The sequence below is a fragment of the Peromyscus leucopus genome, chromosome 5 (genome assembly GCF_004664715.2).
Source record: "Peromyscus leucopus breed LL Stock chromosome 5, UCI_PerLeu_2.1, whole genome shotgun sequence".
Taxonomy (NCBI): Eukaryota; Metazoa; Chordata; class Mammalia; order Rodentia; family Cricetidae; genus Peromyscus; species Peromyscus leucopus.
In genome coordinates, this window is record NC_051067.1 from 88,665,866 (window position 1) to 88,688,645 (window position 22,780).

The 22,780-nt window shown below is 40.4% G+C and overlaps 1 protein-coding gene across 8 annotated transcripts in view; it reads right to left on the reverse strand.

The window, feature by feature from the left end:
• Inpp4b (inositol polyphosphate-4-phosphatase type II B) overlaps positions 1–22,780 on the reverse strand; it is a 726,443-nt gene that overhangs the window by 304,813 nt on the left and 398,850 nt on the right. For 6 of the 8 annotated variants that reach the window (XM_037206141.1, XM_037206136.1, XM_037206137.1 and 3 more), the window contains 2 exons: positions 15,577–15,695; positions 13,235–13,351 (listed from right to left, as the gene is read on the reverse strand). In XM_037206141.1, coding sequence (XP_037062036.1) covers positions 13,235–13,351; positions 15,577–15,695 — 236 coding nt within the window. Of the gene's footprint in view, positions 1–13,234; positions 13,352–15,576; positions 15,696–16,150; positions 16,184–22,780 lie in introns of those variants that run through there. The other 2 variants (XM_037206144.1, XM_037206142.1) reach the window with 2 other exon arrangements.

Below are 22,780 nucleotides of genomic sequence, written 5' to 3' on the forward strand. Positions count from 1 at the left end.
TGAATATTAATGTATAGATTCACACTTAAACGTGTGTGTATGTATGAACCACAACTACAGACTAGAGTTTCTGAGATAAGGCCCAGGTTCTCCATTGTTCTGAGATCTGAGAAAGCAGCCCCGCACATTCCACTCCCTCACAGCTAAAATTGGAGAATGACAAGCAAGTATACCAGCTTAAACAATCTCCTCAATTCTAAGAGGAAGCAAAGTAAAGTTATAGTTGAATACAATGTGCTTATCAATAACTTCTTCAAAAAACTCAACTGGCAATATAAAAAAAAAACGTATAAAATAATAAGTCACATATCTAGTTAAAGAAATCTCTGACAGCTTCCAAAAGCAAATCTTCATTAGGGTTCAAAGCTATGCCCATAGTTAGTATACAAGACTAATGTCTTTGCATACTCACACACTGAATTCCTGAGGACATGGTACAGAAGCCACTGCCAGCACAGCATTTAGAGCCCTCCTCAATGAGCACACTTTAAAAGACAGTTTGACTTCATTCATGATACTCAAGCAATCATGGTCATGACAAGAGGAAAAGAAAATCTTTGTGATGTGGAAACAGATAGCCCTCAACACTCATCAGCATGGGCCATCACCTTCTGTTGATATGCACACGACTTTTCCGTTCATTTAAAGATAATTTTCACTTCAGTTTAACCTAACCTGGTTGTAATTATCATTCCATTCACATGACTCCCAGAGAAGCCTATGTTTCTTCAGACTTGTCTTTTGTTCCCACTGCGCTGTGTATATAAACTTGCGGTAATTAAAAGCTATTCCTAGCCAGAGCAGTGAAAGCTTTTGAATAACTAACTGCTGCTCCTTTCAAAACAGAAGAAATATTTTGGCAATGTATCACACTTCAGTTTTACAAAGCCAAGCATTAGTAGGAATCTAATACAGGACACATGTCCCCACTGCCTACATTTGGCTATTTAAGGGTTCACCACCATCAAACAGCGAGCTTACCAAACATCCGCCCACAGAGACAGCTGTGCCCAAAGGGCTGCAGGGTAGACAGACACAGCACTGATGGCCAGGCAGACAATAAGGGCTAAGCCACCAGGCAAATGTCAACAGCTGAAGAAACCTTGCAGATAAGAGGAGCAGGGCCAAGAGTCCAGAGTAGAGGAAAATAGCACAGAGTAGAAGTGAGCTTTTTCAACCCAGGACTCCAGTTTCACACACAGACCTCACAAGTTGGTCAGGCATCGGGTGATTTAATAAGCAGGTAAATGATGTGGGGGTCCACTCTGAACCGTGACTGAATTACCGTTTATGGACTCTACTAGCATAAGAAGGCTATGTGATATGCAACAGCCCAGGTAAACTTCCCCCATAGTTCAAAGAGTCTTCATATGCTTCAGGAAGTGTCAGAGTGACTGCCATTCTTGTCCTTCTCTTACCTGCCTTGGGTTATTTTCGCTGACAGATTTCACTGCATGTGGACTGTCGCTGATGGCATGTCCTCCTACCTTCACAGGCCCACACCTGCTGGCCAGCTCCCATGTGCCCCTTGTTCACAGTGGACCCTCCTGTGTGTGGGGGCGGGGTGGAAGAGTTTTCACCATGACAACCCTGATTATGGAAACCTCCGAGGATGAAGATGACATTCTTCATAGGACTATGGCAGAGACACCCTTCTTTTTAAGTGATTTTATTTATTTACTTTTGTTTTAAGTAAGGAAATCTATTACCATGATTGTTTTATTCTTTTTTATTTTATTTTAATTTTTTTCCTCCATTCCATCTATAGTATGGATTCTTCTACATCTTTCTACGTATTCATAGTTGTCCTATACAATAACACATATACATAGTCACCCTTTATCATTGGTTATTTTAAAAGAAATGATAGCCAGGTACTGTGGCTCATACCAGTAACCCTAGCACTTTGGAATGGAGACATGGGGATCAGGAATTTGAAGCTTGCGTTAGCTACATAGAAAATGTAAGGCCAGCCCTGTACTTCAGAATCCGCCTCAGAAAATAATACTAATATTTAAATGGGGCTTTTAATGGCTTCTGCAGCATCTTTAAACCAGATGGTCTTTCCAGCCTTTGCCCTTTTACATCTCTAACACATGCACTGCATCCTTCTTTCACAGAGACTTCATGAGGTCCTGCTGGAGTTCCGTTTGCACACATTTCCCACTGCCTGTGATGAGTTAGACTCAGCAGAGCATTTGCATTTACCTGTAAGTCTTGGCACTTTGATTCTTAGGGTTGATAACAAGGAACAATATGGCTGAAGCAGATGTACAGGTACTTTTTCTTTTAAAATATCCCATAAATTACTTTTTGAAGATGAAAAACACATTCCATCAGCATTTTATAAGGATACATTTTTGTTATGGCCTTGCCAAAGACTCTCTTCAAAATGTTTCAGCCTTATAACATAGTAATCAAATTACTTATCTAAGTTTGTGTTTCTAACAAAAAAAAAATGTGGGAAGATTTTTCTGCCATACTTCTCTGAAGCCTGTCTCTTTAATTCTTTGCCTAATTTTTACTACATTTTTCACATGGTAATTTTCATATAATAGAGATTAAGCTCTTAGCTTCAAATTGCAATGATTTTCCACATCTATTACTATTTCTCTTTTTTATGCCATATGGTCCTCCATACAAATCTTAGATTATCATCAAGTCATGAGTAGCCATATATGAATTTTAAGAGTGCCATTCTTCAGAAAATTTCCCTTGCCCCAGACATCTGTATAATCCCCTCTTTCAACTTCTTCATTTGTACTCACTTAGCCTACTGAAATATAGTTCTCAATGGGAAAGGATGATACATGATTTTCTTCCAGGTAAATAGTTGCTATTCAGCTTATTTAATTTTACTCACTTAATCTACTGAAATGTAGTTCTCGATGGAACAGGATAGTGACATGATTTTCTTCCAGGTAAATAGTTGCCATATAAGCTTATTTGGTGAAACCCTCCATCATTTACTTGCAGAGTTAAGTTGTCCTAACCATGTTAAACCATCATGTGGCCTGCAGTCAGCTTCCAGATCTAATAGGCCTCACTTCTCTGTCTGTGTATTTTTGGGACATCACACAGATTTAATTGCAATCCCTTTATGTTATGTTTTGATACCTGATCAGATTAGTGTTATCATTATGTTTAAAACTACCCTTGTATTCTTAGACAGCATTTTTTCTTTATAAACTTAAAATTTGATCTAATACTTAATATCCCTGTCCATAAAATAGGAATTTTTGAGACGTTTTTAAAAACTACATTCAATTTATAAGTTGAACTTAGACAATTTCTGTTTGGTTTCCTGTTCAAACATAGTCATACTCTTCCATTTATAAAGATTGTATTGAATATTCCTCCATGAGAAATACTATTTCAACTAATTAATGCTATTCAAGAAGAAGCTACCAGTGTATAAATGTCCATGTGGTGGTTTGATGAGAATGGCTCCCATAGACGCTCATGTTTGAGTGCTTGGCAGTCAGGGAGCATAACTGTTTGGGAAGGATTGGGAGGCGTGGCTTTACTGGGGGAGGTGTGTCACTGGAGGCAAGCTTTGAGGTTTCAAAAGCCCATCCAGGCCCAGTCTGTCTCTCTGTCTGTCTCTGTCTCTGTCTCTGTCTCTCTCTCTCTCTCTCTCTCTCTCTCTCTCTCTCTCTCTCTCTCTCTCTCTCTCTGTGCCTCTCTCTCTCTCTTTCTCTCTGTGCCTGCTGAATGTGGATCTGGATATGAAAGTCTCGGCTACTGCTTTAATGCCATGCCTGTCTGCTTCTCACCATGATGATCATGAACTATCCCTCTAAAACTGTAAACAGCCCCAATCAAATGCTTTCTTGTATAAGAATTGCCTTGGGCATGTTGTTTCTTCACGGCAATAGAACAGTGACTAAGACAGTCCATAACCAGCCAATTATACCCAGTTTACCAAATAATAATATTGGTTTTTATTTATTAAAGTCTCTGGAAGCTTCTTGGAATTTCTATCAGATTAGTAGAGAAGTATTAGTAGAGAAGTATGCCCATGCCTTCATACATGCAAAGAATTTTTTCATTGCTCATACACTCCAAGAAATGCTTAATACTGTTAACTATAGTAGTAAGCTTCATATCAAGTGTATTTCCATATTTAATTATTTAAAAGATTTATTAGACCTTATTGGTAAATATTTTTGTTATGTTCTTGTAAGCCATTTATCTGTTAGCAAAGACATTAAATGTCTCATTTGCACCATATTTTCTCCTTCAGTTTTTAACAACAAGGGCCACATTGACAGAGGAGGTGACAGTGAGGTGCTCTAGTTTCCTAAGATAACTTCACTTGGTTCAGGCATATGCTTTCTTATATAGACCATCCGTAGTATATACTAGTCAATTTATCATTTTATGCCTATATTTTAATTGAAATTTGGTGATAAGTTCATAAACATTCTTCAGGTTTTGGCATTCAGCTTAACTAGCATTCACAATATATGCTTGGAAATTATTGCATTTTTCCCTACATATTTACTGTGGTATTGTTTATGTACCAGTGATTTCTAGAACAGTGCAGTGACCACAGGGGTTGTTTGAAAGAATAACTCATACCAGGGGATGAAGTTCAGTGGTAGAGTGTTTGCCTTACATGGTGTGACCTCATGTGACCTTAAGCATCATTACCCCTCAAAAAAGAAAAAAATGAAAGAGTAAGGAACATGTGGTTCTAACTTAAAGCTCACCCCTGACATCCTCATTCCCTGTGATGAGAGATGGGAAATATTTTTAAAATCCCCTGAGTAGGATCTCCTCAAACTCGATGTAAGGAGTTTGCATGACTCCTCTCTAAAGACAGGCAGGCGCTCTCTGAGACTCCTGCTGCACCCTCAGTTTTCTCAATACTCTTTCATGATGATTAAATAAGACAATAAAAAAATGCTTGCTACTCAAAAGTAGACAGCAGTGAAAACTGCAACAACAGCCATTGCTGAACGCTGCATGGAGGGAGGGCACTAGTACACACAGTTCATACACTGCTTCTCTCCTCAAGTGATCAACAGCAATTAAGCTGATCACCTTTTCAAAACATACCAGGAAGTTGCCTCATCTTACCTAACTGAAACTGAAAGTAAAGTAATCCCAGGTGATGGAGCTTTTCTTGAGTTTTCCTCTGCTAGTTTTACAGTATTAGGGTTCAAATATTTTGTTTTCAGGTCCTTAGTAAATATGTTTTACTATTCCACTGTAATGCTCTATGCAGGTAGCATCATCATATTGTGGAAAATGACAGAATATCAATAAGTATCCTTCCTTCTTTTGTGGAAGTCCAAAACAGACACAAAAATAGAATAAGAAACTAACAACATCCTTGAAGAGATGATGTAGAATAGCACTGTGTGTGAGGTGGGAGTCACAGAGAGAACAGGAACAGGAGAGGGACCAGAAAGAAAACAGTTACAAAGCAACCCTGAGAAGGATGTACTTGACACATACACCGCAAAAAAGTGGGAACAAAGACAGAGGTGGGGATGCAGAGGTGTAGAAAGGTTAAGGTGTAAAAGGGACAAAAGACTGTCACCTCACAGGACATGAAGAAGTCACACGTTTTATAAAAACCTTTCAGAAAACTCAGGCTAACATCCAACTAAAATGAAAAGAAATCTAAGGACTACTAGACTCTTCTACAAAAACATTAAACATGAATATAATACAGTAATTTTGTTTCTTTATACCAATTCACTGAAATCAGGATTTCCAAGAGTAATTAGCACACTAGCGTCATTGTGGTGCTATTCATAATAGCAAGCAAGGAGAAACAAACCACATTTATAAGCAAATAGATAAAGGCAAGGTGATAAATACATGTGACAGAACATAATTTACCCTTTAAAAAAACAGGAAACTTCACAGGAGACAAAATGGATGAACCTCCAGAACATTATAGTAAGTGAAATATGTCTATTACATATGGACAAGCATTGCTGACGCTACTGTATGACATGTTTAAAAGTTGGCAAACTCTCAGAATGCCAGGGATAAACTATGATGCAGAGGATAAGGGCTGGAGTAACTAAGGATCTGCTAATTCTTGGACATAAAGTCTCACTTATTCAGGACAAATAGTTTCTAGAGATTGCGCACACACTGAGACTACAGTTTAAAGTACCATATTATGTGGTGGTATTGTGTCCCCAAGATATTGTGTACCTTAATAAACTTATCTGGGGTCAGAGAACAGAAAAGCCACTAGTTAGGCAGTGGTAGCACATGCCTTTAATCCTAGCATTCCAGAGACAGAAATCCCTCTGGATCTCTGTGAGTTCAAGGCCACATTGGAAACAGCCAGGCATGGTGACTCATGCCTTTAATACCAGGAAGTCAGCCTTTAATCCCAGAGAGTGGTGTAGAAAGCAGACAGATATATAAGGCATGAGGACGAGAAACTAGAAGCATTTGGCTGGTTAAGCATTTGGCTGGTTAAGCATTTGGCCTGGTTAAGCTTCAGGCTTTTGAGCAGCAGTTCAGCTGAGAGCCATTGGAATGAGGACACAGAAGCTTCCAGTCTGAGGAAACAGGACCAGCTGAGGAATTGGCAAGGTGAGATAGCTGTGGCTTGTTCTGTCTCTCTGACCTTCCAGTATTCACCCCAATAACTGGCCTCGGGTTTGATTTTATTAATAAGAACTTTTAAGATTCATGCTACAATATTATGCACAAAGTCTTGTTAAAAGGGAGGCCTTCAGTGTTCTTATTACAATTTCCAAAAAGAAACACTAATCTTGAACTAAAAAAAAAAAATAATATCAGCTTTAAAAATTTTAAGTACATCCTAAGGAAATTATTAGGTCATAGGTTTAAAAAAATCTTGCAACACAATTATTCAACAAAAACATGTGTGTTCACACTATACAAAGAACTCTAAGAAATGATTAAAGCAAACTTTAAAAAATAGGCAAAAGGCTTGTAAGCTTCAGTAATAAAGATGTCTAATAAGCATGAAGATTTACACATAGTCAGCCATTGGGAAATGCAGTTCAGGAAATCCTGCTAAATGAAAGGACTAGCAATGCCAGGTAGCAAGGAGCAAGTGTGGCATGGGACAGAGTTGGGTTGTTTTAGGAAAGGTAAACATGAGTCTGCCCTATCATCTAACAACTACAATCCTCAGTGTATATCCAAGAGGATAAAAGCACAAGCATGTGATGTTTTACTCACTGTTGTCAAATACTAGGAACAAACTAAATGTCTACCAATAAAGAGATGAATAAACAAACTGTAGCCTGTCACAAAAGCTTTCAGTTCAGCAAGAAAAAATATGGGATGTTGATTCATACAGCAAATGAACTGACCTAAACACTATGCTGAGCACAAGTCATTAGTCACTAGACAAAACACACTATATTATTTCAACCACATAAATTTCAAGAATAAATGAAATACCTCTATAAGACAGTGGTTGTCTGAGTTTGTATGGGATTGCCAGTAAGCTGCATAAAGTCACAAGGGAACTTTCTGGAATAAATGGAATGGTTTCTACCCTGTCTTGGGCAGAAGTTACATGCACATATGTAGCTGATAAACTCATCATTTTATATGCATCGATCTTATTATAGTTAAAGTATACAGTAATATAAAATAAGCACCCCATTATTAAAAGCATGCCAGTTTTCGTCAGGCACATGGGAGGCAAACTCATTTGGAGTAGCAAACTTTCAAGAATGTAATTCCTTCTGTGTGGCTCTCTAGCCCCCATTGGAAACTATGCCTTCCCAAAGGCCAAGGCTGGGAGAAGGGGCAGGTTGAAAGGCCTACAGAGAACTCAAACATACAGGAAAGCATGATCAAAGTGAAGACAAAAGTATGGTCGTAAACATAGAAATCTCACAAATCGTCTTACCGCTATTTTTTACTTTTCTTTATGAATGGTCGTTAGATACTCCATTATGTAATATATTTGGATATATATTTATATTCATGTTATATATATATATACATATACATATATATATAAATCTACCCTATCATCTAACAATTATACTCCTCAGTATATATCTAAGAGAATAAAAGCACAGATATCTGAGGTTTCATTCATCATTGTCAAATACTAGAAACAACTTAAATGTCTATCAAATATATACATATATTTGAATATGTTACATATAATCAAATGTATTATATATATGATTATATATGGTATATATTATACATATATATGAATATATATGTTTTAAGTGCTTAAAATTGGGTTCTAGACCTTCTCTGTCTTAACACCGATTCTTTTAAAATAATAAACTTTTAAGCTCTATGATAAGAGTATTCTTAACACATCTATTGAAGTGAAAATATACCGTGGGGGTGAAAGTGAAAGGGAAGGCGAGATAACCAACAATGCCTGGGTCACGGCACTATCCAAGCTTGGAGAGCTGAAGGGGTTAACATGGCCCGAACTCTCCAGACACCAGCTACATCTTCAGAGTCAGCACAATGACAGCCCACTCACCGGACTGTTGACATGGAAGGAAGCAGGCATGGAGTGCTTGGTGGAGTTTGAATGCTCCATCTGTCTCCCACCACACCATGACTCCCTGACAACAGAATCTGTGTCTTAACTAGCTAGACTGAATGTCTGAAAGATCCAGTGCAGAAGCCTCAGATGCAGAGAACAGGGTCCTTTTGTCTAGGGACTAATTTGCACTAATGCTATCCACCTGTGGCAGAGAACACAGGAAGCAATACATTTGTAGCCACATTGTTGATGCGGTTGATGCTCTGTAAGGCTTCAGTGGAAAGTCAGAGCAGTAACTGGCCGTTTTTAAAGTGAGGCAGGCTGCATCTTCTAACCCTAGGATTGTTGAGTGTCCACTACACACCAGATTCTGTGTTATGAACTAATTCAGTGATGGAGAGAGCAAAGAATTATTTACCCCCAGAACAAAAAGGAGGTTGACAGGCACTTCTGCAAAACGGAGCAGAAATTCATCTTCCAACCCCCAGCAGAAGCAATGCTCTGACCTAATTATGTGCTGCCTGATTGGAGAGCCTTGCTCAGCAGGGCTGAAGGAACTTGGTCCAGTACCTTCCAACACCCCCAAGTTGCATGGGAGAGAGGGGAAACAAACATTGATATTGATATTCTTTGCCACAAGTTTCTCCTTGCTCAGAAGTTTCCACAGTAATACAAAAGACTCCAATTCCCTGCTTGTCCCTAAGGCTGAATATTGTAAATAAATTCTGAAAAATACATCTATTTAAATTTCAGATCCTGGGGGAGATTTTATACCTCTCTTCTCCTAGCCCATTGGCTTCTGTTTTAGGCTTTAAAGCCCTACTAAGCAGCAGGATATTAGAGCAGCCCATTCTGAAAATATATATTTTTTCATAATGAGAGAAGAACCAAAATGCTATAGTCTTGATAATGATCTTGACATCTCCTGTCTTCCCCCTCAGCCCCAGCCCAACAGTATCTGTCTGTCTGTCCCAGAAGGCAGTGCCACCATGCAGGGGACCGTGAAGGATGTGAAGGAGGAGCAGTCATTCTGAAGCAACAGCTAGACTCGTCTCGATTGTTATGAAGATTAATTGCATTTCTTCTGAAGTCACTGAGATAATCAATCTTGGGTCCAGTTGTTTAGAGGAATATAAGAACAGCTAGGTAACAGCACGTTAAGTGCCTTGCAAGCACAGAAAATGTCAACTTTTCTCTCTAATAGCATGGAACACAAGTATGTCTGCAAGTTAGCATGAACTAGTGAGTTGTCACGTTTATCTGACTGGTTAACTCTGAGCAATGGTAAAGTCCATAGGAAGACCCAAAAACCAAGTCATCAGCCTCGGCCAACTAGAGGACTTAGCCAATTTAACCAAGAAGACCTGACTACTCTGGGTCTAATATGATTAAAGGCTTGCTGCAATCAGATAGTTAAACTACTTTAAAGAATATGTACATAATCACCAATCTTCGGAAACACACACAAATTCACAGTCTCATTTCTTTTGGTTTAGAAGTGTTAGGATCTAAAGCACTTAGGTTGTGAAGCACTTATAAGCTATACCTTAGCCCACCCACTTCCTCTGCCCACGACAAAGAGAACCTCAAGAGATGGCGGGAAAACATGAAAAGTTGGTGCAGCTCTGGGGACTGTTAGCAAATTACTGAACTATGCTTCCATTTACACTTGCATCATCAGGACCACTTTCCTAGCTATTTGAAGGAACAGGTTATGCTTTAGTTCACAGTGTTTGGTGAAGGACAGCCAGCTGCATCTCTTAAGTGTGTTCTAGTTTCCAACCTTTTAGTCTACAGCTAGAGTTCCCAGCTCACCCAATACTCTAGTATGAGAACACTGCCAATCAACGAAGAAAGTCTTTAAAGGAATCCACAGAATGAGTTTCCAGAACTAAGGCAAACAGAAAGTGTAGCTGTCGAGTAAACAAACTGTTTACCTGTGGAAGATGAATAAATGTGTGCATTTTAAGTGGAGGGGACTGCAGTAGATTAAGGCATTCGGGTGGATAACATCGTGTTAAGGTTTCAATGTGAAATATATACCACAGGTGCGTTGTGTGAATGCCCTGCCTCCAGTTAGTGCCATTGTGCTTGGGGTTGGGGAACATTTGGACATATGCCCCTGAAGGAGGCGTAAGCCACTAGACGTGTAAGAGTGGGACTCTGGGAATTATAACCCTGGGCTACTTCAGTTCTCTCTCTGTCTCTGTCTGTCTCTCTGTCTCTCTGTCTCTCTGTCTCTCTGTCTCTCTGTCTCTCTGTCTCTCTCTCTCTCTCTCTCTTTCTCTTTCTCTTTCTCCTGAGCTGCCAAGATATAAAGAGCTGTGCTGTAGATTCCTCCCACCCTGGACCAAGTCGCTCACCACTGTGACTCTCAATTCCCTGGCCTGATGGACAGTATGCCCGAAAGTGAACCAGATTAAACCTTTCTTCCTAAAGTTGCTTCTGTCTGGTATTTCAACATCAACACAACAAAAGTGCCTAATAAACCTCTAATATTTCTAAAAGTTTAACAAGCATAACTCTTTGGGGACAAATCGTAATTACTGAAGCATAAGATTCCTAAAACTCTACCCTACTCACAGTCTCCGTCCATTTGTCTGCACTTGGGCACTGCTGGAGGATTTCCTTTAATTATGTGTGTGATACAACACAAATCGAAATGTTTCTGCTTCCCTTCCTGGGCCTCCATCACACCCTCAGCTCATCATCTGTCGTCATAGCTGCATCATGGCCACCCACCACCCATTAGAACCAGCTCTCCCTCGCTCCCCATTGGATGATTTTCCCTTCCTTTCTTTCTCTTATCTGACTGAAGTTTGTGGAGAGCGGAAAGAAGCTGGAGGCTCTGGGCCTAATCCATCAGGTCTCACTCACATCCCCACACAGTCTTCATTTTCTTGTGCTATTCCCCAAATCAAGAAAAGAAAAATGAAAAACCACAACTCCCAAGAAAATAGGAAGGAAAATGTTCCTAAATTCTTGCCTCTGTTTTAGAATATAAACCATGTAGAAGAGCAGGAGGAAAGATTGTAAGACTCAGAATACCAGGGAGTCAGCTATGAAAGTCTCTCCTAGAACTGACTGTATAAAAAAAAAGACCTGAAAGTGGCAATGGACAGGACAAGATGGGGGTGGGGGATTTTGAAGGGTCTCACCCCTCGATAAAGGACTATAGGCAACTTCTGAGATTTCTGAGAGAAAGAATTATCCTCCCCACAGGATGACCCCCTTTAATGGCTCTCCAATGTAGAGTGGTCAGCCATGAAACCATATACACATAAACAACAATTAGAATTCTATTTCAATTAAAAACAGTGTTTTTAGAAAAGAAAAAAAGTTACTAAATATAGAAAATGATCTTGTTCATTAGACTTGTATTTGGCTTGTACCTGTTATGAGGAACTATGATGCAAAGTGATGACTAGAGTAATAGTAATTAGTAATTGCTCATGTCTCTGTACACGCTGAACCTTAAACAGTTCACATACATTTACTCATGTTGTCCTTATAACAACACCTCAAACATATAGGGAGAAACAGATATAGAAAAGAAGCTCCCTTAGACACAAAGCTGGTAGGTGGAATAAATCCAGAAGCCTGAGCTTACAACTCTCTTTCTTAATGACTGTAGCAGGTTGACATGGCTATTTCTATCCCATGAATATGCTTACTTTTAGTTGGGAATTTATTCCAAAATTTATGAGAAGTGAATATTCCCGGTTTGATGTATATAAATCTCCTTAATATATTTTTCCTCTACTAAATAACTTCACCAGTAGACTGGCTGTATGAGTTCTTTCTACCTACCTTGTATAGAGTTATTATGGTCAAACCAGAAATGTCCAAGTAAGCCAGAGTCACGGCTACACTTCCCCTGTGTGGTTCTTCAAGCCCATTAGCCTCCTTTGGCTTCAACCAGAGCCCTCCTTGGAACTTTCTGGTCTAACTGCCAACAAAATTCTTCCTTGCCTCATGCTTCATTTTTGACTATTAAAAATCCCATTGTTCTGCTGCCTTGAAAACACATATACCTTCACTTCAGCACAGATATTTGAAGAGGAAGGCTAGGCTATCCTCTTTTCAATGTCTCCCAGCAGCAGCGAGACCTGGCCAGGAGTTATAAGAAACATCTCCATGGACAGTGTCAGGACATCTATGTGCCTAATCAGACAAGAGAATTCATTTGATAAGAAAATCAAATTGGACAGGAAGCTTGAAGTATCTAGACAAAAGAACAGTGAGACTTTGCAAGTCCTTGATGCAAAGAGGCTGATTACAACCTTCGCTGAGTGTCTCCACTAACTCCTATGTTGGGTAGTAATAACATCAGGAAAAAATTGTTTCTCAAGATACAGTATAAAAACATAAATAGTGAGAGTAGAGTACTGTCAATCTCCAGTTTTTAGTAATTACAGCATCTAAAATTTAGACTGTTAATCTGTTCCAATTTCCTTCACCCCAAAATATTATCCAATCAGCCTAAAAATACAGTAAAAATATAAGTCAAGAGATCAAATCAGCCTTCTTAGAGAAGAGATAGGTCTGTCCAGCAAGCTTTTGCTCCTGGCTAATTACCATGCTGGTAACAAGCCAAATGAGTTTGAACAACACACATCAAAGTGCACCCACAAGACAAACACAAGTGCAGTGCAAACAGCCCTCTTTAAAATGCTGGTAGCGTCCAAAGTTCAACGGCTTGGCAAAGTATAAAGCCCTCTCTCTACTCCCAGAGAAAGAAGTTCAAGTACTTACCGTGTCGTGGGACTTATCCTTGACATCATAGACTGTCAGTTTGATTCTGGTCTCTTCATAGATGGGGTACTCAGATGGGAATGTGACACCCGTCAAGAACAGTGGGTCTTTTGTTCCCTGAAACAGTATAAGCAGATAACACAGATTCAATAAGGCAGCAACTGTAGCCGGCAGCATGCAGGGACAAATGAGAACACGCAGAGTGTGTCTCTTTCTGCTTTTCTAGGAAATAGTTCTATTCAAAGAGAGATCTGAAGAGCCAAGTGTTGTTTGTGGGCAATGAGCCCAGGGCCCCATCGTACTGAGGGCTACTGAGTAGGGGAACTTGCATTTTTTTAAGTGGCTAACTAGTCTTGAAAAGGACCTTGTTTTTAAAAATTGTAGTCAGAACATCTCTGTAGGACACATTGCCAGCCCATTTAAATACATATATTATGCTGTATATATTTATCATTTAGACAAATGATCTAAGATACTGCCTCACCAAATTGAATGAAGCTATTTTCTCAACCCATTGTCAATCCTGTGTTAGTTAGCCTTTTAAAAATGTTTTTTCTTACTCTGTTTCATTAGAAAAGCTATCCTCTATGAGTATGTGATTGCTTTTAGATGTTTAACAGTGACTTTTTATTCCCCAAACCAACTTGAAAACTAGTAAGAAGAACTCTAAACATGATGGACTGGGGGAAAGAAATCATTGCTTGGTATATGGTCCCTAAGACATTTCAGTGCCTCCGAATCAGAAACCTGGTGTCTAACATCACATTTTAGACATATACATGCAGCCAAATGGATTTGAAATGTTGTAAAAACTCAATGAGCCACTTGTCTACTAAAGTTTCTGAAAGCCTGTGGTGTTCACCTACTCTTTCCCTCATTCTTTCAGTCTTCAAAAGGCAAAGTGCTCTTTTCTTGGCCAGACACATTTGGAGACAGGCAGTGAATAAAACATCTGAGAAAACTGTGCATATTCTATATAAAAGTCAACATAAATAAATTTTATAGTTATGTTAATGAATTTCAAATATGTGTGTTTTATCACAGGAGAATCAGGAGGGTAGTAGAACAAAATCAGAAGAAGAAAATTGTTGCTTTAAAATTTGGCAATGTTTAAAAATAATCAATTTATAAAAATGTCTGAAGTGTTTTCATTAAGAAGATGACATTACAATTTTAGTCAAGCTGTCTTTCTATGAGTCAGACTACTTTTAATTCAATTTGGGCTAACTATACATTGTACCAGCGTTGGAACCCGAAGTCTCCACAGGGCAGGTTCAGGGCTGCCTGAGGGGCCAGACGCAGAACTACCCACAGGATTTAGGTCACTCCCAGAATAGAAGTGACTCTAGTGCAGTCTGAATCATTGGTTCCATCCACTGCTTCAAAGCAAATGGTGAGCTAAGCCAGCCAAGGCTAGAACAGACTGTCCATGCTCGCACAGAGAAGCTCCACATTCTGAACAGTGGGGCTCACAAGTCTACGAAAAACTAGAGAAGCTGAAGGAGCTGTGAGTACACTCTCCAGAGCCCCAGATGTTCACTTAAGTATCTGTCACTCACTGAGGTCATGATATGTGTCTGGAGAACAAAACCATCTAAAGGGAAACGCTGTCCTGTTGAATCTGAGCCAGCACCATAATGAATTTCCCTGATACACGTTGAATGTTGCATTAGCAACGATAAATGTAAATAGGAAATCTCTCATCCCCATGAGTAATATTTACACCTTTTGCCCGGAAACATTACAGCTAATCAAGTTAATCATCTACCTTTCTTTGGAAAACACTGTGTTTTGAAAGACACATAGTAGAGAATATAAAGTTTTCACTACTAAGCTGGAAAAACTGTAAAGAGCAAAAACCCCTTCACCTGTTTTAAATTCTGTAAGTATTTTACATTTTTTCCATCATTAAATGTTTTCATTCCATTTTATTTAAAATCAATATAGACAGTAGATCTACACATAGAGACACACAAATATATAGACCAGTATTCTGTTCTCTGGGAATTCACAGTGGAAGGTTTTCTATGGAAAAAAAGCTAAAACTTTTCATAGGAAAGCCCAAGTTTTCCCATGTGCTTATTCTGCATTTGCTTTGAAACCTCAGATCTGCGTTCCTTAAGGACAGATGAAAGGAACAGCCGGGCATAGACCACAGGCTAACTTATGTCAGCTGTTCAGAGGGGCGGGAGAGGGAGAGGTGGGGGAGGAGAGAGCAGCATGCACAATGCACACAGACACCAGCGTCCAGAGAGAGAGAGAGAGAGAGAGAGAGACAGACAGACAGACAGACAGACAGACGGAGACAGACAGGGGCTGAGAGAAACCCGTGCCAGGCTCACCTCCACAATTTCTGTGCTGGAGTACCTCGTCAGGGTCTGCTCCACAGGGTGGATTACTGAGATCTGCACTACTGTATTCAGTTTTCGATCACAGACAGGAGCCACGAGATCCTTGCACGCTGGCAACAGCAGAAAAAGAAACAAAACAAAATAAAACACCTCACTCGATCTCTTAGGGCAAACTTCTGTCCAGAGCTGAAATCAACTTTGTCTACTGGCTGAAGGAAATCTCCTGGTTCTCAGCTGGCTTTACAGAGGAAGTCTCTTGGAAGTACCTTACAGAAATAGGAAGTCACGTGCTGCCAAGCTGAATTGAGAGTTCATTTCCACTGACCACATTTGCAGCACATGCAAATCTCCAGTGCTCTGAGATCGCAGACCCAGTGTGGGAATATGTCCACACACAGCTCAGAGACTCCGGGGCTTTGACTGGTTAGTAACCCCTAGGCTTCCATTCACACTCTTGCATCAAGTAAGTTGGCTGGGGCCACAGCCAGGAAACTAAGATGTGTCTTGTTGACACTGGCTGGGTTAAGTCAAATGTCTGAATGCCCTCTCCACGTTCCTCCCCTACCTGTGTACAGAACAGGCCTCCTCCAGTCCTCCACCCTGCGGAAACAGGAAGAGAGATTACCCTACCACAGCGGAGTTCAAGCAGAAGAGGAAGCAGGGGGGTTACAGAGCCCTCTGTCTGGAATTCAGGACCATCCTGGGAGAGAACAACTCAGATAAGGACTGAGTAATTGCTGCCCAGGGGCCATACATTCTAAGAACTTTTCTTTACAGGCTGGGTCCTGTTACAGCTCCAGCCACCACGCTGTACTCACTGGACTATTTTCTCCTCTGACAGCATTCCCTAGTTTTAGAAAAGGAAAAAAATGGGGGCGGGGGAGAAGCTATTCCTTTTCTCAGTAAGTCTGGCATTACTCTCCTCTCTGCATCCTCCCTCTGATTTTTGAAATAGTGAATTTTCTTGGATTTTTAAAATTTCTACCTCTTAAAATCAACTACTAAATGTGATCAAAAGAGAGGGGACCAACTGCTGGCCTACTGCAGGCTGCAGCCACTGCTGGGTAAGCGAGAAGCAGCCCTGTGAGTGGTTCATGGTGATAATGTGCAGGGTTCCACACTGTCCCCACCCCACTCAATGACAGGAAGACATGCAGCGGAGGAGGCTGTGTTTACACTCTGAAATGGCACCTCCTGCCATTCGCAGGGCCACTGGGACAGTGGTAATACAGCTTAAAATTGAAACTTGAAAGTGAAGCAATTTATAGATGCAATTATCACCTTCCAATGGCTAGAAGATCCCCTTATTTATAGCAACAGAATGAGAGGGAAAGGCAGGTGCTTTGAAAGGGAACCAGCCTGGGGCAGGTCCAGTTCTGGTACCTAAGCAATGCGGGGGGCACCTATTTCATTTCTTCACTTCTTGCCAAACTTTGGGGTCTTTTTCTTCCTGTCTGGTATTTAGTTGTTAAATTTTCCTTGCTGAAACCACATGCCTTAAGCAAAACAGACAAGCTAAGGGAAGCATGGGTGGAACAAAAGAGCCACAGCTGATCTATTCACTATTTTCGGGGCATTCAGCTCATTACCTAATCTTCAGAATATATCAAAAATCCTTGTCTCTATTTCTCTCCTTTGCGTACTAACACAATCTCTTACAAAATGGATCTGCCTTTGGAAGTCTCATTGTCACGATGATTTATTGCTTAATCCAATAAATCCACACTTAAAAAAAAACCCACCTACACATAGTTTCAATAACATCAATACATCACTGGAAAACTGTTTTCACTGGAAGATTCTGAGCATACTGCCCTTTGGTGGTTACTTTGATCACTTTATTTGCTTGCCTTATGAGTGTGGTTCATTTTATCACTCCTCTTGGCTTTCTGCTCACTGTGAACATCTACTGAAGCTGACAACTATCTTGTCTTTGGGGATTAAAGCTAGGGGTTGTGAGTTTGAAAACCACGCAGCACACCCACTCTCTGGCGCAGCCTCACCCCTGTCTTACGAGCTCTTGACACCTTTGATCAAAATAAGTCACATCACTTCTGAGTTCTTATCGGGCTTGGCTGTGGCTGCGGTTCTTCCCAGAAGCGAGCAGCTATTCTGTGGTTCAGTGGAGAGCCTCTAGGCTGCACTTCCCATAAGAACAGACAGCATATAAAAGCAAGATTCTGAGCAGCTCTTCAGATGCCCAGGAGTGCGCCAGCAAGAACACTGACAGCATCACCATTTGTATTCAGCAGCTGTAGATGTTCAGAACCCGACACAGAGAACAATAGCAACAAGTTACACTGGAGCCTGGGCTCTAGTCTCTCTTCTTCCTAAACAACAGCCCTCAGCATTGACTGCTTCTTAATACCAAGGCAGTGAGAGGGAGAGAGAGATCGTGAGATCAAACAGAATTCCTGAAATGCAGCTCCAGATTTCCTGTTGTTTAGTTCTGTGGCAGAGTAAATAAATCACAAACTCAACTGCTCATCTGTCAGGGTGGAAAGAATGTGGGCCTCTTATGATGAACTTTTACATGCAAGACTCACGTTTACTAATAATGTTATATTAATATTTAACAGTTTTTTGATGCTATTGCTATGTAAAATAAATTTTACTGATATAGTTCTACTCAGATGACTCCTTAAAAACTGTTACCAGATCTGCATCTCTTTATAAGTACCAGTCTATGACACACTACATACATGTCATAAAGTGAAATAGATAAACATGGATCTAATTCTCCTACAACTGCCCCTGGAGGACTGTGAAGGCTGAGTCAGTGGATAATGCGTGGAGATGCTACTCATTTGAGCATTATGAGATCTAACCTGCAAGGGATTATTCAGTAGGCAATAAAGAACTGTGGTGGTCTGAATGAGAAAGGTCCCCATAGGCTCACATATTTGAATACTTGGGGCTTAGTTAGTGGAACTGCTTCAGAAGGGTTAAGAGGTGTGGCCTTGTTGGAGGAGTGTCCCAAGGTTCTCTCTCTGCCTCTTGTTTTGGGGTCAAGATGAGAGTTCTCAATTGTTCCCGTGCTCCACCACCATGGAATCTAACTCTCTGAAGCCACCAGCCAAATCAAACTCTTTCTTCTATAAAATGCCCAGGTCATAGTTTATTATCATAGCAATAGAAAAGTGACTAAGACAAGAAGTCTAAAAATAGGCTTACAGAATCTGAAACTGTTCCATCCATCTTCCAAAGCATTCTGACCATGATCTGTTACCATGTGAAACTCTGCTCCAAGAGTCCCCTAAATAAATAGCCTTCCTCAGTTATAACACTAGAAGACTGCAATGTTTGGGGATTTTTTCTTTCTATTTTATTTTAAAATTCTCCCTACACCCCCAAAAGCTCTACAAGCATTTAATGGTTGCTGGAGAAGAGAGAGACCATTTTCTAGTGGTGACACCAATGGTAAGGTGGCTGTGATATGAATTCACAACACACCCCCATTGTTGGGCATGGTCGCGCATGCCTGGTGGGACCTAGTCATTTTCCTGGTCAAACGCATGACCTAGGACTGTGGCTTTACACTGTTGCTTGTGTAAAGCATGCAATGCAAACATGTGATCTATGTGCATGCGTAGAACAGCCACATGGGCCTGTGTGCGCAGGCACAGCCCAGCCTTTATAAGCCAGCGCCATGATTCCCTGGCCCCCTTCACTCACATGTCTTTCCGTAGGCCCTGTGCACATCTGTTCCTCTCTCTTATCTTATTAAAACCCTTGTTAGTGGATTCTGTCGTGTTTCATGACATTTCCTCATAGGGTAAGAATGCCACAAAAAAACCAACAGGCTATGTTCTTATAAATGACCCCTTGCTTACCAGGAACCCTAATTAGACACATTAGGCCATCAAAATAAATAAATAAATAACAAATAAATGGCATGAAAGAAGAGGGCAGTGGTTGGAAAGAGGAAGTCTCAGTGGGAGTAGAAGGGAGTCAAAAGAGAGTAAGTAGTAGGCAGCAAATACATTATATATATATAATATATATATATGAAAATATGTAACAAAACTCATAATTAGGCATAATTAACTTATGCCAATAAAATGAGAAAATGGCTAAAAATTAAATGGTGGATTAAAAAATAATTCTAACTAATTAAATTAAATGGTATGAACAAGTGATGCACTCATCAGTAGATCTTTAACCTTTGCTTCTGCCTTTTTACTCATTTTCTTTGGACCGAGCTGTTGAAAAGCATTTCCCAAGATCAAGAGTTTGAAGGACCTGTGATGAAAGGTTGGGGTAAAAATGTGCTCATGCCCACTGATTGATTGTTTTATATTAAAAAGCAGAAAGGAGGGAAAAGGAGTCAGAAATGAACAGAAATTATAATTTTGTGGCTTTCATAGAAATATATAAACTAATTATAAATGATTCTTTTCCTGGTGACTTTGACATAGTATCCAGCAATAGGAGCATTAGCTTTCTTCTTCCAATGATGTTGAGCAAGGAGGCTATAAAACATACCCCAACTTGGTTTGTGTAAGGGCCAGGCAGCTCTCCTCTCATAGAAAGAAATACTCAATAGAAGTGTAATGATAAGAATAAATGGAGCCGTTGTGTCTTGGGAGGGGGCTGTGCACAAAAGCAATCAGGAAAAACCATGAAATGGCAGCCAATGTGTTTTGTTCAAACTCTGAAATCCCAGCCACTGTGTGAATGGATAAGCTATAGTCTCCACCCTCTGCTAAGCTCTGCCTGAGGGCTAGAAGTTGCCAATGTCTGTTCTAGATGCTTGCAGCATGGCATGGATGTCTAGATAAAGAAAAGAACATCTTCTGCTCTGGTAATTATCCCATTATTTGAGGATTGTGAGGTCAAAGAGCAGGCATCTTCAGGGTTGTTCTCAAGTCAAAGATTCCATCATCCACAAAAATACTGTCATTATTAAATAAAATATCAGCCTATGTTTCTTACAGTTATCTAAATCATACCATATCTATTGGGCTCAAAGAACCTTTCCATCATTCTAGGTAACTTTAGCTGGAAGCTGAAAAGTGTCTCACATCAGAGAATAACACAACAGTCCAATTCATGGAGATCTGAGTGCTGTGGATATCACTCTATGTAAATAAAACACTGATGGCCAGTGACCAGGCAGGAAGTATAGGCGGGACAGAGAGAGAGGAGAATTGGGGAAACAGGAAGAAGGAGGAGAGAGACTGCAGCCACCGCCAGGACAAGCAGCATGTAGAGACTCTGGTAAGCCACCAGCCACGTGGCAAGGTATAGATTTATAGAAATGGGTTAATTTAAGATAAAAGAGCAGTTAGCAAGAAGCCTGCCACGGCCATACAGTTTATAAGTGATATAAGCGTCTGAGTGATTATTTTATAAGTGGATTGTGGGACTGCGGGGCTTGGGGAACCTGGAGAGAAGCCCTCCACCAACATCTGAGCCTTATACTGGATGTGTTAAAGTAAGCATGCAGGGGTACAGGAATAAGGGATGACAGGTGATAGCTTTGGGGCAGCCTGTGCTCATAGACATCCCAACCAATCATCTCCTTCCCTCCAAGAACCATTTCCCCTGTGAAACTCAGCCATTTTTTCTTGCCTTAGCATCCAGTGTTAGTAACAACTGTCAAAGTTTACCTTCTTTCCCCTACATCTGAGTAGATGAGGAGTGGAGATGTAGGGGTTGGGGGTGGAGGTTATCATGTATCCCACGATGGTCTTGAACTCTCTGTGTTGCTGAGGATGACCTTGAACTTCATAGCCTACAGCCTCTACTTGGTTGTAATGGGATTAGGACACAGGTCCATCCACAGTCTATATGGTACTGGAGAGAGACCTCAGGGCTTCACATGTGCTGGGCAGAGCTCTACCAAATAAGCTACATCCCTAGCCTAAAGATGGTTTGTTATTTGTTTTGTTTTTGTTTGTTTATTTTTTTTACTGAAGATAAAACTGTGTTTCCTAGCTGGATCATACCTGAAAAACTATGGCTTTTTACAAATGACTCATTCTGTTGACCCACTGGGAATAACATCAACAAAACTTTGTAAATTTTGCATGAGAACTACACAAGGTAATTCTGATAGTTAATGTTGATTATCAACTCCACTGGAAAGACTTAGGAGACAAGCCTCTGGGAATGGCTGTGAGGGATTATGTATATTAGCTTAACTGGGATAAGAAGAGTCACCCTGAATGTGAGTGGCAATGTTCCTTGGAATTGGGTCAGAGTTCAGAAAGATTAAACAGGAGAAAGTGATCAGATCGCCAGGATTCATCTTTTTAATTCCTGATTGTGGAAGCAACATGCCCAGGAGCCTCCTGCTATGGCCACCATGTCCCCCTGCCATGACAGACAGTATCCAAGACTGTGAAGCCCAAATAAGCCTTTTCTTATTTAAATTGCTATTGTTAAAATGCTTTGTCATAATATTAAGACAAATAATAAGATAGCGTGTGTGTATGAGTGTTTGTGTGAGAGTCTACATGTGTCTGTGTGTGTATATTGTATGTGTATATGAGTGTGTGTGTGTGTGTGTGTGTGTGTGTGTGTATACAAAAGGCTGACTTTGTGATGATCCTCCTGCCTCAGTCTCCCAAGTGCTGGTATAAAAACCATGCATCACCACACCGGATAAATCTTGCAATAAAAGCAGAACAATGAACTCCAGGGTGGCCTGGCGGAAGTGCACCTTTAACTCTGATAAAAGTCTAAGGAACTCTGAACAGTTCCCTGACTGTTCTCAGGGAACAGTTCCCTGACTGTCATCAGAACCCTGATGACAGACACCCAGGCCTGGAAAGATCAAGAGAGGTCACACTACAGAAGACAGGAAGTACTCTAGGTCCAGTGTGTGGCCTTACACACACACAGGGCCTTAGAGAAACAAACACAGGCTTCCAGCTTCTCCCAGATGACACTGCTCTTATCTAAGCACCTCTGAGATTAGGATCTGCCTCTTTCCTGAGAAACAAGGAAGACTTTCGCAGCCTGAGGACAGTGTCTTATCTGTGGCTCATATTCTTAATGTTTTGTTACATTTCTCCAAAATGCCACCTATATATTATTTCTTCTTGTACTCTAGAAAATTAGATTCTACCAATGACTTGATAAGCCAATTTAGCTTGTGTTTTTAGTCCAATAAATCATCGGACTCGATTATAGGGCTTCACAGTTACCAGTCTACACCAGCGATTATGTTAAGATTAAGTTAATTTAC